The 15344-nt window shown below is 48.2% G+C and overlaps 1 protein-coding gene across 2 annotated transcripts in view; it reads right to left on the bottom strand.

The window, feature by feature from the left end:
• ETS1 (ETS proto-oncogene 1, transcription factor) overlaps positions 1–15344 on the bottom strand; it is a 127140-nt gene that overhangs the window by 94912 nt on the left and 16884 nt on the right. Inside the window, exon 3 of one of the 2 annotated variants that reach the window (XM_074976754.1) lies at positions 12619–12757. In XM_074976754.1, the coding sequence (XP_074832855.1) occupies positions 12619–12757 (139 nt within the window). Of the gene's footprint in view, positions 1–12618; positions 12762–15344 lie in introns of both variants that reach the window. The other variant, XM_074976752.1, reaches the window with a different exon arrangement.

Raw genomic sequence — 15344 nt, 5'->3', positions numbered from 1 at the left:
GATGTGGCCATACCACGGATTTATACAGTCCTCTTATGATACTTTCTGTCTTATCAACCCCTTTCCTAACGGTGTCTAACTGTCTGCTAGCTTTTCTGATTGCTGCTGCACATTGAGTGGGTATTTTCAGAGAACCATGCTGACTCCAAGATCCTGTCCTTGAGTGGCAATAGCTAATGAAGACACCAGCCCTTGGCACACAGAGTTGGGGGTAATATTTCCCAGCATGCATCACTTTGCCTTTGTCAGGGGTGAATTTCACCTGCCATTTTGTTTTGTTCAGCAACCTAAGTGCGTGAAGTCTGAAACTCAGTGGAGTTGGCTGCCTACCTTCCTTGGGCTCCTTGGAAAACCCTACCTATAACTTCTCTGAATCAGTTCCTCATTTGTTAAATGAGGCTAATGCTTCCCCAGATCCGTGGGATGAAGAGAGGATAAAACAGATTATTATAGAATGCTGCCTGGTACTCCGGTGACTGGTGCCATGTGAGTGTCTTGCTAGAGTTTGCAGGTAGCATGCAATTGATTAATATTACTTATTAATTTCAAGTTCAGGTATTTTTCAACATTTATTTGCAATGTGCCTTTTCCGCAGAGCATCACCATTTGTCCACTGAAAGGAGCTAGCCCTGAGACCATAAACTAAAGACGGCAAAGTCCAAGTGCAGAGTTAGAGGCAAGAGCTCAAGACCTATTGGAAATCTGGTCCATGCAGTATGTGATTCAGTCATAAATACTACAGCAATAAGCCAGCCTTGCCAACAGCAGGGGGTGAGAGGCAATGGGGGCCTCTTTGAAATGCCCCAGCAACGCTGCTGCAAGGGAGCGTGGGGCAACACCATGGTATGGGTAGCACTGAGAGCTGACCATCCTTGGTCCCACCTTTTCCACTCTTGGCACAGAATGAGCCCCCACCCCCAGCTTGTCCCAGGGCCCACAGCGGCAGTCAACACTGCTGAGTAAGGTGTAGTCATGGGCAAGTTCCTCACTGCGTTGGAGGCTGTGCAAACACACACCAAACACAGACTGCCCAAATGTTCCCTCCGGGCTTTTCCATCCATGTGAAGAATAAATTTTTCTATAGGCATCAAAGTGGAAATGTGCACCATCAGCAGAAACATACAGCCTAGCTGTGGGCATTCTGCTACTCAGCTTGGCAGCATTCGAATCTCTACTGAGTGGCCACCCAAATGCCCAGCTTACAGGGAACTCTTGTTCCGTAGCCCCAGGAATTTACAATGACTCCTTTCTCTTGTGCAAAAATCTTCCAGAATGTCATACAGATAAAACTAACAGAAGTTGAACAGATTCAACAAAATTCCAGGATCCTAACAGAGAATGATCTCTAGATATGTTTTGGAAATAATTCTACAGAATTCTAAAACACATATCAAATTTGCTGACAAATTCTAAAAGGCGGTCTATAAACTCTGTAGAATTTATTGGGAAACGATAACTTCTCTGCTGCATTTTTGCAAAAGGCCCACCATACCCCGGGTTAATACGAAACGCTACCTCCTGTCTCCCTGCCTTTGCTGTCTGGATCCCATTCTGGCTGAAAATCTGGGGGATGAGGGGATGCTTGAACAAACTCAGAGTGTTCCCCAGCTCACATCACTCAGCTGTGCCAGGGTTAACCGCAGAGGAGCCCTGTAATGCAATGATTTCTGGTTTATTTCAGCAGGGGAAGTGTGTCCCTGCCTGATTAGCCTGATGGTTTCCTCTTTTCCCATAACCTCCAGACCCCCGTGGCCTGAGTGTTTACTTTCTGAAATAAAAAATCTGCTAGTGTTTTTCTTTTTTGGGGCATGTGTATTTTGGGAGGATTTAGGGGCGGCAGGGGGAAGTTGAATGGGATGGGAGGTTCGCACACGCCTCCCTTCTCTTCCCCACCCCCAGCTCTGATCCAGCTGCAGCCTTTGAGCCCAGGCTTCAATGTTAAAAGCAAGAAAAAGCATATTAATGAGGGAGTTCAGTCTCCTGCTTCAGCAGCTATAAACACAGGGAACATCTGGGGGGAAGGGGGGCAGCACGCCATGCTGCCAGGAGCTGAAGGGAACAGGCTGTTTTTGCAGGGTCCCAGCCCCCTGCTCCTCACCCCACTCACACACCTCCCCAAACATCACCCAGACAGCAATTTCCATTCAGAGATACATTAAAGAGGGAGCCTTGCCGGCCCTGTGGGGATGGCACCATGACAGGACTAGACAGTACAGCCCAGTTAAAGTCCTGTTTCAAGCTGAGCTTATGCACAAGCTTGGCCTGGCTCAAAATGGGTTCAAACACCTTGTCAATAACTCTCCTTCCCATGACCCGCCAGGTCCCTCCCTCATTTTGCAGGCCAGAGAGGTGAGAATGGCTCAGAAAAGCTTGGTGGCTTCTGGAGGCCCTAACCAGCAAGCACAAACTCTGAACCTTGAGAGAGCAACTCATCCTGAGACGGAACACATCTTCCATGGTGACATGTAAGAAATCTGTGGCAGCACTAGCCCGTGGCTTTCTTATCTGATCCAATGAAGATTTGATAAGCAGAGTGCCCACAGCCACCCACTGTGGACAGCCTGTGTTTCTATTGGTGGTGCACATCCATACAGATTCCATGCTCACCACAAAAATTTATTCTGCCCCTGGATGTTAAAAATTAGAGGGAACGCTGCCTTGGAGACTGGCCTTGAAAGAGTCCACCCTCTGTGAGGAGCTTTGGCACCTAGCACAGAAGGTGGCTCGTGTGCTGTGGCCATCTAGGAAAGGACAGGTTTCTTCAACCACTGGTCTAACTCTTGCAGCCTAACCCAGTGTACGATGGATGCAGTATCCCCCTGCAACAGCTGAACCACAGAGGATATGGGTCTTCTAGTGCTACAGCCTAGAAGAGTTGCTCCTTCAGCTCAAGAGTGAAAGGCTTTAATGCTGGAAGGTGCAAGCTCAGATGCCTGCAGTGGCCTACTGCAAAGGGCTCTTGCCTCCAATCAGACAGAGGGGCAGGATTTTCCAGACTCCAATAAAAAATAAACACAAAAGCAAAATCTGCTGTTCAAATGAAAATAAGCCTTCAGCGCGCACGTCAGCAATGTCTTACAGTGGGAATTTGTGCACATGGAGCCAGGTAGATTCCCCCATTGTCCCGCCTGCATAGAGAGTCCACAAATGCTTTCCACAGAGGCTCAAGGTGCAGCATGCCCTCAACTCCCAGCGCTACCAATGGCAGCTGGAAGCTGCTAAGCATGGCTCAGAAGATGCTCACGCTTCGCAGGAACTGGCCCCCCGTAGGTCAATCACTTCACTCGCCTCTGGGGAGGAAGGCAGCACCGCACAATGGCTGGGCCTGCGTCATGGTGTGACTCCCTATCCCACTAATGCGGAAGAGGATTGGGAGATGGCATGCAACTACCCAGCTGAATCTGAGCCGTGCGCTCACAAGGACTGGGAGCCCAGCCTTTGTGCACAGGGCACGGGGAGATTCAACGACCACAAATGGCCCTTGGTTTTCTGGATCAGCTGAAGAATCCAGGCATCTTCTCTCTTTGCAGCTGGGCCAGGGCGAGTGCCCCTTAATGGACAGAACTGTGTCCATTCCACACTAACTCCAGAGCCTGCATTAGGAGCAGGCGGTATGATGCAGTTAAGCTCCCAGCCAATCGGACTTGGGGCCAGGAGGAGGCATCCAATGAAACTAACTCAAGCCAGGTTATAAGCAGAAGCAGACTACAAAAGCTGGAGTTCTTGTAAAGAGTTGCACTGATTCAGGCTGCAGGATGAGGCGAGACTGAGGCAGAAAGGGCCCATTCATCCATTCCAAGCTCCTGCTAAGGGCCCTGGGCTGGACTGCTGCAGGCAGGAGCAGCAGTGGATAAAGAAGAGGGGTGGGGAGGGGGAGAAGGCAGAGAGAGGAAGACAGCTGTGAGCTCAACATGGGGCAGCTGAGCAGCAAACTTCATGCAAATTCATTGCTTTCATTTAGCCTCGCAGTGAACAAACATCCTCAGCTCCCACCTCCCCTGCCTTCTTAGTCCAACCTGTCTTCCTTGTATGCCCCTGTTTCCCTCTCTACCCCACTCCCCCTTTGCTGCTGGAGGGGCAGCAGAAAGGCCAGTGCAGTGGAAGCCCTGCCAAGGGGGCCTGAGAACGGCTGTCGGGGTTCCCAGGCACACGCAGATGTGTTTTCCCAGTGAAAAGCAGCCCATTCATCTCTGTGGAGAGAGTGCGGGGGAGGCAGCGGCATTGGTGCGGGGGGAGTGCAGAGAGGGGCAAGTGTCAGAGAAGGCTGAGCCAGGGAAAGAGGCTGCTGTTAAAAATAGGATAAAAGGAGACTGAAAAATGCATAGCATTTTTTGGGCCTTGCTTCGAAAATGTGCTGCAGCTGGAGAAGCCATTGGGGGCTGAGCCATGCTGGCCTTCACTCCCCCCCAACCTCCCGCTTCCTCTGAGAGAGGGCCTGGAAAACAGCCCAGAAAATGCACACAAAGAGAGCCTTCCTCTGGGGAACTCCACTAGAGATTGGGGGAAGGGGAGGGGGTGAGTGGGGAGTAAGGGGCGCAGGTTTCACAGCTAAAACGGAGCAACAAAGACAGGATCTTGGTGGCAGCGTCCTCCGAGTCCTGAGTCACCCAGCTGAGAGCGCCCCCCCCCGCCCCCCGTGAATTTATTTTTCATTCTTGAGTCCTGCCACTGCATGATTCTGAGCGAAGATCACAGCAAGCGTGTGTTGTTGAAGAGGAGAAAATCACACGCCGTTTTGTCAACCTAGGCCCCCAGTTGCATTCAGCACTGAACTCCATAAGGCAAGAAGAGATTGAAAGTGGGTTGGTACCATCACCTCAGATCTAGCTCCTTGGCTCCTAAAAAGGAAAAATGTCACTAAGTACTATTGTACTGGCCTGGCTCCGGACAGAGCTCAGCCGGCGGAGCAGTTTCCAGGGGCTTGCCACAGCGAGCTACCTTAGAGCAGCCAGGGACAATTTCACACTGCAGCAGCCTGATAAACAGGGATTGGAAAAGTGGCATGGAGACAGCCTGTCCCACCCAAGCTGCACAAAGCACGAGCTCCATTTGGCTGAGGATTCAGCCCAGGAGGAATAGCTGGGAATAAAATGGTCTCCCACGTCACAAGGGGTCACTCACTGCGCTGTTGCAGCCCTCAAGTCTGATCAATCAGGCAGCAGGGTTTCCGATTGCCTCAGGACTTGGAACCTTGGGCAACAACGGGTATACTCCGACGGTTAGTGCTCTCAGCAAGACGAGGACAGGCATCCTTCTGAAGGGTCACAGCCGCACCAGCGCTCCCTTCTTTCTTCCATGGGGGTGGAATAAATTTTGTTATGCTCACGAAGGCATGTGCAGACTTGCCACACCCATGGACCCACATGCTGTCAATTGTGGGTGGCTGTGGGAGTCCTGCTAAACAGCAGGGTGGCACTTGAGTCTCTCTTGAGTGGAGACCCAAGTGCTCAGCTTACCGGGAACACTGATCCTCACTCCAGCAATGTCATTGGCTTCTCCTGTATCTGACATACCAGAAGACCTAAGCAAATGTGGGGGGGAGGGACAGGGGGAGGGCCTGGTTTGGACGAAACAGCTCAGCCTTTAACACAGGATGAACCCGCACAAAACTATCTGGGTACAGAAGGGCAGACTAACAGCTACAGCAAGAGTTATGGCAGGTCTGACTAGAGAGCCAGGGAGGTTTTTCCAGGCCAGCGCAGAAGGTCCAAGAAAGAGTCGGGGACTCATCAGAACATTTCAAGCCAAACATCTGAGTGTTCTGAGTGGTGTCAATTCTTACTTTCCTATTGGTAACACATGCCTATATTTAAGCCTTTTCCCCCTGTTTTTAGCTATTGAATTGTTGACAGTTGTGGGAACAATAGGAGAGGCGAGTCAAAATCATTGAATGACAACAGACATTGAGACCAAAGGAAGAAAGCTTCAGAACCCTCGAAACACAAACAAACAAATCAACATCATCTGTCAAAACACACTAAGCACACATCCTTACCTCACAGAGGGGTAGCTGGCTTAGGCTATCTTCGCAAAGCAAAACAAGTAGTCCTCTAGCACTGTAAAGACTAACAGTTTTATTCATTACGTGAGGAGTTTTCATGAGAAAGACCCACTTCTTCTGCTTCTGGTGCAGAAACTAAGTCAATGTCAAATAAGTCAATTCTAGCCATGCCATTGCCATAGCTAGAATTGCATATCTGAAATCAACTTACCTGGCTGTCCTCACTAAGGAAGGTCGACAGGAGAGTTTCGCCCATTGACCTGTCTTACTCCTCATGTCTTGCAAGGAATACAGGGTTGCTGCTAACCCCAAAAGGTTGATTTCACACATCTCTACCAAACAATTGTCCCTGGGCAATCAAACCCCAGAGAATCGACGATGAGTGGGTCCATCTTCCAGGGTAGTGTTGACACAGCCTTAGACACTGATGAGTGCAGGTTGGGGGTAGGAAGCAGAATCAAGTTTTTAGGAGCTAATTCCGTCACCTCTTATTCTAGGTTTTATTCTCATTTATTGATGAGCCTACAGGGCACCTAATCCTATTGCCCTTAGCAATCAAACCCTACTTAATGAAAGGATGTTTGCATATGATCTATAACAGGACACAACCAGCATTCCCTGTAACATGAGCACTTGGGCGGCTGCCCGGGAGAGATTCAAGTACTGCCCAGCTGATTAGCAGAGCACCCACAGCAGGCAGCAGGTGTGTCTGTTGGTGGTGCACATGCCTTCGTGCGTTTCACAAAATTTATTCCACCCCGGATGGAAGACATTAGAGGGAACGCTGGACACAACTCACTATTAGGATCGGTCGAATGCAGCTCAAAAAGTCTCATGGAAATTTCCTTTTCCTGACCTTGAGTAATTTCATCCATCTCACCCACTAAAAATAGGATGATCTTACTTATCACTAAAGTCAAATAATTCTGTCTAAAGGCAGAGCCCTACTGAAGTGTCCCCAGCTACAGAAGACAAAGAAGCAGTCCAGTAGCACTTTATAGACTAATAAAATAATTTATTAGGTGATGAGCTTTCGTGGGACAGACCCACTTCTTCAGACCATAGCCATACCAGAACAGACTCAATATTTAAGGCACAGAGAACCAAAAATAGTAATCAAGGTTGACAAATCAGAAAAATTAGCAGCAAGGGAAGCAAATCAGAGAGCAGAGGGGCAGAAGGGGGTGTGTGGGGGGAGTCAAGAATTAGATAAAGCAAAGTATGTAAAAGTCCCCTACGTCATTATAGGGGCTCTTTTACATACTTTGCTTTATCTAATTCTTGACTCCCCCCACACACCCCCTTCTGCCCCTCTGCTCTCTGATTTGCTTCCCTTGCTGCTAATTTTTCTGATTTGTCAACCTTGATTACTATTTTTGGTTCTCTGTGCCTTAAATATTGAGTCTGTTCTGGTATGGCTATGGTCTGAAGAAGTGGGTCTGTCCCACGAAAGCTCATCACCTAATAAATTATTTTATTAGTCTATAAAGTGCTACTGGACTGCTTCTTTGCTTTCATAGTATATAGACTAGCACTGCTACCTCTCTGTTACTATTCAGCTACAGAAGAGGTTGCCAAGAATATTTCAGTTCCCAGGTCTGATCACCACCCTCAGATCTGTTTCTTTCGAGCAGTCATGGTACCTGGCTGATAACTGGGGAGACAGCTTTCATTCTGCTGAAAGCAGGGTAGCCAGGGGCTGGTTTTCAGCTGGTCGAAATGGGGACCAGACACTCTCTGGTCAGATCTATGCACAGGACACCCAAAGTCCAGTTACTGGAAGTGGGAAGGCCAGGGCCACCTCCTACCTGCGTCAGGCAGCTGCAGCTCCCAGCCTCAGCAAAGCAGGCAAATAGCTATTGACCCAGGTGGTGGGGTGTAAGGGGAAAAGCAGTGGAGAAAAGAAGATGGGGTAGAGTCTTGGGAAGAAGAGGTGAAGCAGGCCAGGGCATCAGATTCCACCTCAACTTACCTCTGTAAGGGTAACATGCTTCCAAATGCCTCCTCCATCATCTGCTGAGCTGGATAACACAGTGCCTGGAGCAGGGATGGGGGTGGGAGAGAGGCGCTCTGAGATCTTGTGGAGCATAGGCCCCTCAGTTAGGTGAGGCAGGGCGGTGTTCTGGGATTGTGTGGAGGCCCCTCAGATAGATGGGGCGGAGGCAGCGGGAGGAGGCTTGCGGCCATTTCACATGGAGCACCAGAGAGTTGCTAATGCCTCACTTTGCACAGGTGATCTAGGAAAGCGACGGGCTCTGTAACCTATGGAGATCCACCTCACAAAGGACCAGGCTAGCTTCTCCTGAGGAGAAGTTACATTCCTGGCTGCCTAAAGCCAGAGCAAGAATTTGACTGATCCAAACCAGAGTCTTCGACACACACCAGACAAGCCCCCATGACTTCACAAGGATCCCCAATCTGACCTGCCCTTGGACAGGCCAGGAGTACTGTGAAGACAATGACCAGCTGGCATGAGGTGACCCCTCCATGCCTGCAGCTGTTCAGAATGCAAGGGGTGCAGCAGCCCAGAGGCCAAATCCTGTCGGGTGCAGAAAGCCTCACCCAAAGGGCAGCGTGCCCTCATCTCCCCACATGGGAAGAAGACTCAGACCCCCTGTTCCATCACCTTTCTGGACTCTCACTTGCCCACCTGAACTGCAAGAGGCCAGATCTGGCTCCTCCTCAGTCCCTGCAGGTTTCTGGTTGTTGGGGCCATTCTCCCTTTTTGCTAAGGAAACGTAAGGCTTACAGAAGAGGGCCCAGGCTAGCCACTTCATGAGCAGGCCGGTGTCCTGGGGTCACCAATACAGTATATACACCTCACTGCTGCAGTACCATTCCACTGTCCCTCATCATCCTCCTGCCTCACTGCCTCTTATGCCTAACTGCAGCATTCCCTGCTGTCCTAGTCCTGTGCCTTCCTCCTTCCCCTCAGTCTGCACCTGCCTCCTGTTTGTCTTCAGTCCTGAGCTACCCTCCACTCCCAACCTCCTCCGTGAAAGGTGGCTTGTAACCATCAACCCACGTAAGAACATTAGCCAGAGAGACTTTGCTCCTCTTACGGGTCGCAATGCTGACTGCGGAGCACACGCCTTTGCTACCTCATCTCTTTCCTCCACAACAGCTGCCTCCAACATTCTAATTTCCCCTTTGCCTGAAGTGATGCGGAGGTGGGAAAGCTCGCCACGGATTCAGGGTGAGTGGTTCACGTTCAGGCTCACAAGCAGAAAAGTGCAAACTTTTCCTGACACTCTACACAACACCCAGCCCGGCTGCAGGAAGTTATGCTCTTGCATCTCTGTGACGCAAAAAGAGGGATAAACATTCCAGTTGCAGATTTTCGCATTGTTTTAAAACATAACCCCTCCTTCCATCCAGGCCCCCCACACACACTTTTTATGTTCCAGTTAAACTACAAGTCTCGCTTTCCCCTATTCATATCACTTCATAATCTTATCTGTCTTAGAGCACAAGGTAAATAAACTTTCGCATCAAAGGCAAAAATTCTTCTGTTAGCGCAAGTAGCCTGAAACTTTTAGCAAAGCTGCAGTTTTGTATCACATAGGGACGGTTTTACACTTGGGTTTTCCTTCTGTTTCTTTTCCCAACCTGAGAGTCATCAAAAGAAAATAGCCTTCTCTTCATAAAGAGATTAGAAGACAGTGCAGGACTGACGTGTGCAACCAAAGAAGAGGAGAGGACAAGATATGAAAGTGCGGAGCAATATACACAAATAAGGGTTTCCTCTCGAGCAAAGTCTGAAACTCTTCTAGACTATAAAGGCAAGTCAACATAAAAGAAGGAAAAAAAAAAAAAGGGTAAATTAAAGTACAGTAGAGAGAACTGAACTGAAGAGAAGAATCCCTTACAAAAAAAAATCAGCGGTGCTAAGGGAATCAGATTTCTTTTATGTTAAGGATCTGAAGCCAATGGGAGTTTCCCCCCACTGATTTCAAGCAGGTTTTGGATTGGGCCCCGAGTCCTGCATTCGCTCTGATGCTTCGCAGACCCTGCAGGAGGAGAGGGGCCTGTGTCACAGGTACTCTCATCCCTCCAGAGTGTACTTGGGCAGAGAAGAGGAGAAAACACAGAACTTTTCCAGAACAGCTTAGCCAGCGTTTGAAGTATGTCCAAACATTGCAAGCATAGATTTAGCCAGAGCAGAGAACCGGCAGCATAGCCCCATCATAGCCTGTCACCCCCAGAGTGGAGCAAACATCTGAATTAAGAAATGAAGGGCATATTCCCTTGCATTCAAAGGGGAATTTTAGTTCAACCACAGCCTGCCTCCTGCTAACATACCAATCCTTGTGCTTCACTACCATGACTGCTGGCACACACGACCCACAAAAAAAGTTAGTTCAAATGTTTGAATATTTGCCCAGAATGAATTCTGAATGATACAAAAGATTGTGAAATGTAGCAGTTCTGTTGCATTAATCCTGCATTTTCATTGCTCTTTTCTGAACAGCCAGCCAATTTGTAGATCTAATAATGGGTGAAAAGGGCAGAGGGCCAGCATAGACCCTATGCACTGCTGAAGCCTACACAAACCATGATAGGTTTACATGGGACATAAGTGGTTCAATAACTTTAAATTGGCTTTTTGCCCAGAGGTCGCTTTCCCCCAGCCTGAATTTCATCTTAAGTGCTTATTTGGCCCTGCATTATCATAGTGTGTGAACATCTGTCTGTCTTTAATGTATCCATTCTCCCAAACCCTTAGGGAGACAAAGCGGTGCTATTATCCCCATTTTACAGAAGGGAGAAAAGAGAGGCAGAGAAGGGCTAAGTGATTTTCCTTGCTCTCTGCCACAGAGACTGGACAATCCTGCTTCTTGTTGAACATGCAAGCTGAGATTTACACTGTGTCAGTTAGTGACACAAGGAAAAAAAAAAAAAAAAAAAAAAAAAAAAAAAAACAGACATGACTGTAGGATTCCCACTCTGAACAATCTACAGAGCAAAAGTTAGTCACTGATTAAATCAGTAATAACTTGCAAATTATGAATAAACGAGACTTGTATGGTCAATAAGAGGATGCAAAACAAAACAAAAATGAATGCTTGTATCACACTGTCACACAAAGACTCTCAGTCAGGATCATGGCCCCATGGGGCTAGGTTTAGCATGAACAGTTGGTGAATTGTCTGTTTCTAACTTGGGCTCAGCTCTAGAAACAGGAAAACGTGTGAAGAAGAGGTAGGTGTTTCCAAGCCACAAACAGAGCAACGGTGGTGGGGAAGATACCCACTGATCACCTCCAGTTTTGATACTTTTACCTGTACCAGTACAAACAGTCGACCTGGTATTTGGCATTATTCCTGTGGAAATCAAGCCTCTGGAAGTCATGTCCCAGAGAGAGCAATTAGTATGGTATCGCCTAAGAACCTCAGTCATTGATCGTTTCCTGCTCCGCAGACCCTACCATCTGTTTGGCAGATAGGACACACATGGGTCGTGAGGAACACAAAGCAAAGAATTTAGTAGTAAATTTGGAATTACAGATCATCACTTGGTGAGGCAAGTATCAGACTGTGAACACCAGGTGGGTATGCTGGTACACAGGAAGGCTCACCCCTTTAATGAGACTACAACCTCCCCCTTGGAGTTAGTTGCAACACATGGCCCTGGACGAGTGGGGAAGAGGAGAAGGAATGTGTTCTAGCTATAGAATACTTTCATTGGCCCAAACGAAAACCAAGACCACGATCTTACAGAAATGTTGCTGAATTTAGGACAATTTCCTGGCTCTTAATTAGCTCTTTTCCATCAGCAGATATCAGAGAACAGGAGGTGAGTATCATTATTCCCATTTTGAAGATGGAAAAACTGAGGCACAGAGCGACTCCACCAAGGTCTTCCAACATCAGAACTAGAAATAGAAGCCATGTCTTGAGTCCAAACCCTATGCTTGATCCACCTAGCTGCACTTCCTTCTGACTCCAGAGCAATGGGCAGCCCTGTCTGCTCAGCTTTCAGGTGCCTCTTTTGCCAAGAGAGCAGCTGGGCAATCCAGCTGCTCTGTCAACAGTGGAGCACTCTCCCGACTGGCTTTTGTGTGTGGCCACTCTCTGTCTACAGAAGTTTTATTGGGAAATCTCTTTCGACAGTGACTTCTGTTGACAGGTTTCTGTAGTGTGACCACAGCCTCAGGCTTTTATCTTTGTTGGCTTATTGCCTCTAGAGGGAGACAGCCACAAGTCTCATTCCACTTCAGAAAAGGACAGCAAGACACACACAAGATGTCTTATTGGTAGTACAGGCAGTTCTTAAGCAGGACTCAGGCAGAAGACAGAAGTAGGGTGGGGTGAGGAGGATAACAAGATAACATTAAAATTGTCCAGTAAGCAGCAATTATTGCTCGGTTTAGCCTACCTGTGGTCAGATACCAGGCTTCCATAGGCACTAATGTAAAATAGGAAGCTAGTGCCTTTCAACCAGGAAGTTGCAAAGTTCCTTGAAGCAGCTCCCCTCCCAAAGACCCAGAATCCTGCTCACTAGATGTGAGCTATCTGCTGAATCCTACAAAGGACATGAGTAAATGCCGTACATGCTCACAAAGGCACTTACTTTCTTTCCCCCCCACCCCGTATTTTAGTAGAAAGACGACCTACCTGCGTTGTAGGGTTCTAAGCCAGTGGGCACTTCTTGACTGGCCAATTCATCCCAGACTGGGTAGCAAATCCTTTGCTGGTAGCAGGTGGACTGAAACCCACAGCTCATCCAAGGATCTTCATAGGGATTAGCAGCACCCTGCCTCAATGACAAGGGAAATACATCAGCTAGTAAGCAGATCTAGCCACAAATAGAACAACTGCTCCTACCAAAACTACTAATAATGTTTTCTGGGAGAAATTTCAACCCACATATTTTGGTCTGGAGTAAAATAAAAAGATTTACAAAGCTTCAGGCTGACATGAAGCCAAACCCTATGTTAACCCTTTGCTCATCCGCAGACCACTGCCCATTACAGGCTCCAGTTTGTGGGGACCCACAGCCATCAGTTAAAGCAGGCAGCAGAAACCCCACAGTCAAGCTATGTGCCCACCTCCAGCCCTCTCCCAGAAATCTCTCTCCTCCACACTCTCTTGCCTTGAGGGTCAAGTGGTGCCCTTTGTCCCCAGTGAAGGAGAATTGAGCTAATATTTTGTGTGCCTCCTCTCCCGCTCCCCATGTTTTTTGGCCTAGAAACTAGCTGATAACATCCCTTTCTATATCTGCCCATGCTCCTGGCCTCCTCACACCACCTGATATTCCAGCAGCTATCAGGAGAGCCCAACAGCCAGGCTGCATTTTAACATCCACTCCTCTTTCCCTTTTACTAGAGTCATTTCTTCCCCAGGCATACGGCCCTTTTCAATATTTGGGTGTCACATTTTGAACAGCTTGGCGTTTTGGGTGACCGGCCTCAACCCAGGGCGCTAAGTCTGTGAAAACCTGGCCCTGGGCTCATCTGAAAAAGCAGACCCACCTGAACTGACCCTAAAATATGAGAATTAGTCAATGAGAGAAACCGTATCATCTAGAATGATTCATCTGGAAAGCGGCTCAGTGGCACAGCAAGCTGAGTCATTAGAAGGTCACAAAGGCTTTCTTTCAATAACTGTCAGGAGGCATTATAAGAAGTTGAGAGATCACAGGACTCTTGTCTTGTATTTCAAGGCACTGAAGATAAGGACACTGAATAAATATCCCTTCCTAAACTCCTTTCTGAGGCTGCTCCATTTGCAGAAGACACCTGTTCAGCAGAGATCTTGGGAACCAGAGGCTGGTCTGCTTTGCCTGCACATTAGTGGTTCTTATCAACACCCACAACTAGTGTTTTGTTAATGCTGGGGGACACAAAGGCATGCAAGCTGTGCCCTCTCTGCTCAGAGGTGCAGCTACACCAGGGAAAGTGTTACAAGGAAGGAAGTATGGTTTGCCACAAAGGAAGAATAGCTTTATTCCATCTAGGGGGTGGATCAGCCCCCTTCCCAGAAGAATGTTCTCTCCAGAGAAGTACTGCAAGGGCTTTACCTCTCAGCAGGTCTCGACCCAGACTTTTCACCTGACTTGCTATTGGCAACACAGGCTGTTTCCTGGGAGAGTCAGGGTGGTTTTAGTCTTATTGGAGAAGGTCCAGAGAAGAGCAACAAGAACGATCAAAGATCCACGGAACATGAGCTATGAGGGAAGACTGAAAGAATTGGGCTTGTCCCCTCTCAGTCTTCTTTTTCTAAGCTTAACATGATAGTGGTTAACAAGTACCTAAAAGAGTGTTACAAGGAAGAGGGAGAAAAATTGTTCCCCTTGGCCTCTGAGAATAGGAGAAGGAGCTATGGGCTTAAACTGCAGCACAGGAGGTTTAGGTTGGGCTTTATGAAAAACTTCCTAACTGTCAGGGTGGTTAAACACTGGAATAAATTGCCTAGGGAGGCTGTGGAATCTCCATCGCTGGAGATATTTAAGAGCAGGTTAGACAGACACGTATTCAAGGATTGTTTAGGGCACCTGAGGGCAGGGAACTGGACTCGATCTCTCAAGGTCCTTTCCAGTGTCCTATGATTCTATCACGTCACCCACGAAGTAGGGAACCCTGGTGATCCCCATGGCTGTTTTTTAGCTGCCAGCAAGGGATTGCTCAACCTGTTTCAGGAAGTGAGGCTGTTGAGAGCCTGCTCAGAGTTGAACGGAGCAGGCAGAGGGCTCAGGACAGTACAGGAAGGGGCAGACTAGACACAGCAATAGTGGGAAGTTGAAGATAATTTTAGGTGTGACATCAGGAGCTATTAGTCTGGAAACAATAAGAACAGTTCAGCTACAGAACACTGTAGGCGCTCAGAAACAGGCCGGATGGAGTCTGAGACTAGTCACCAAGAAACAATACAGGGCTAGTACAGAGATTTCCCAAGCTACGTGGGCCTGATCCCAGAAGCTTGGCTCCCTCCATTCCCATTGACCCGAATATTAATCAGGATTAGGTATTAAAAAACCCTGACAGCTGGATGTGCCCATTTCAATTCTCCAGTAAGGCCACCAGGGAAGATGCCAGCAGTGTTATTAATACCAAGTTATTCTGCAACGTGACAGAATCCTTGATGGTCTCATTTCAATGGGGACTCAGTGCCTACTGCAATGGGTGATGCAGAGTTCTGCAAAGCAGTTCCCCTCAGCATCATTGTCATGGGCCTGCTGAATAATCTCAGGCAAACCACTGCCCTCTCTGTGCCTCAGTTTCCCCTAGGCATTTGAAAGTCTTGCAAGCTGCACGGGAAACTTGCAGTGCCCACCTCTCTCCTCCCTGTCACTGCAGTGATCTCCAGTGATGGAGATACTTCTAGCACAGGTGCAATGGTAG

This window comes from Carettochelys insculpta, chromosome 25, assembly GCF_033958435.1.
Source record: "Carettochelys insculpta isolate YL-2023 chromosome 25, ASM3395843v1, whole genome shotgun sequence".
Lineage (NCBI taxonomy): Eukaryota > Metazoa > Chordata > Testudines > Carettochelyidae > Carettochelys > Carettochelys insculpta.
This window is presented reverse-complemented; position numbering and strand designations above follow the sequence as displayed.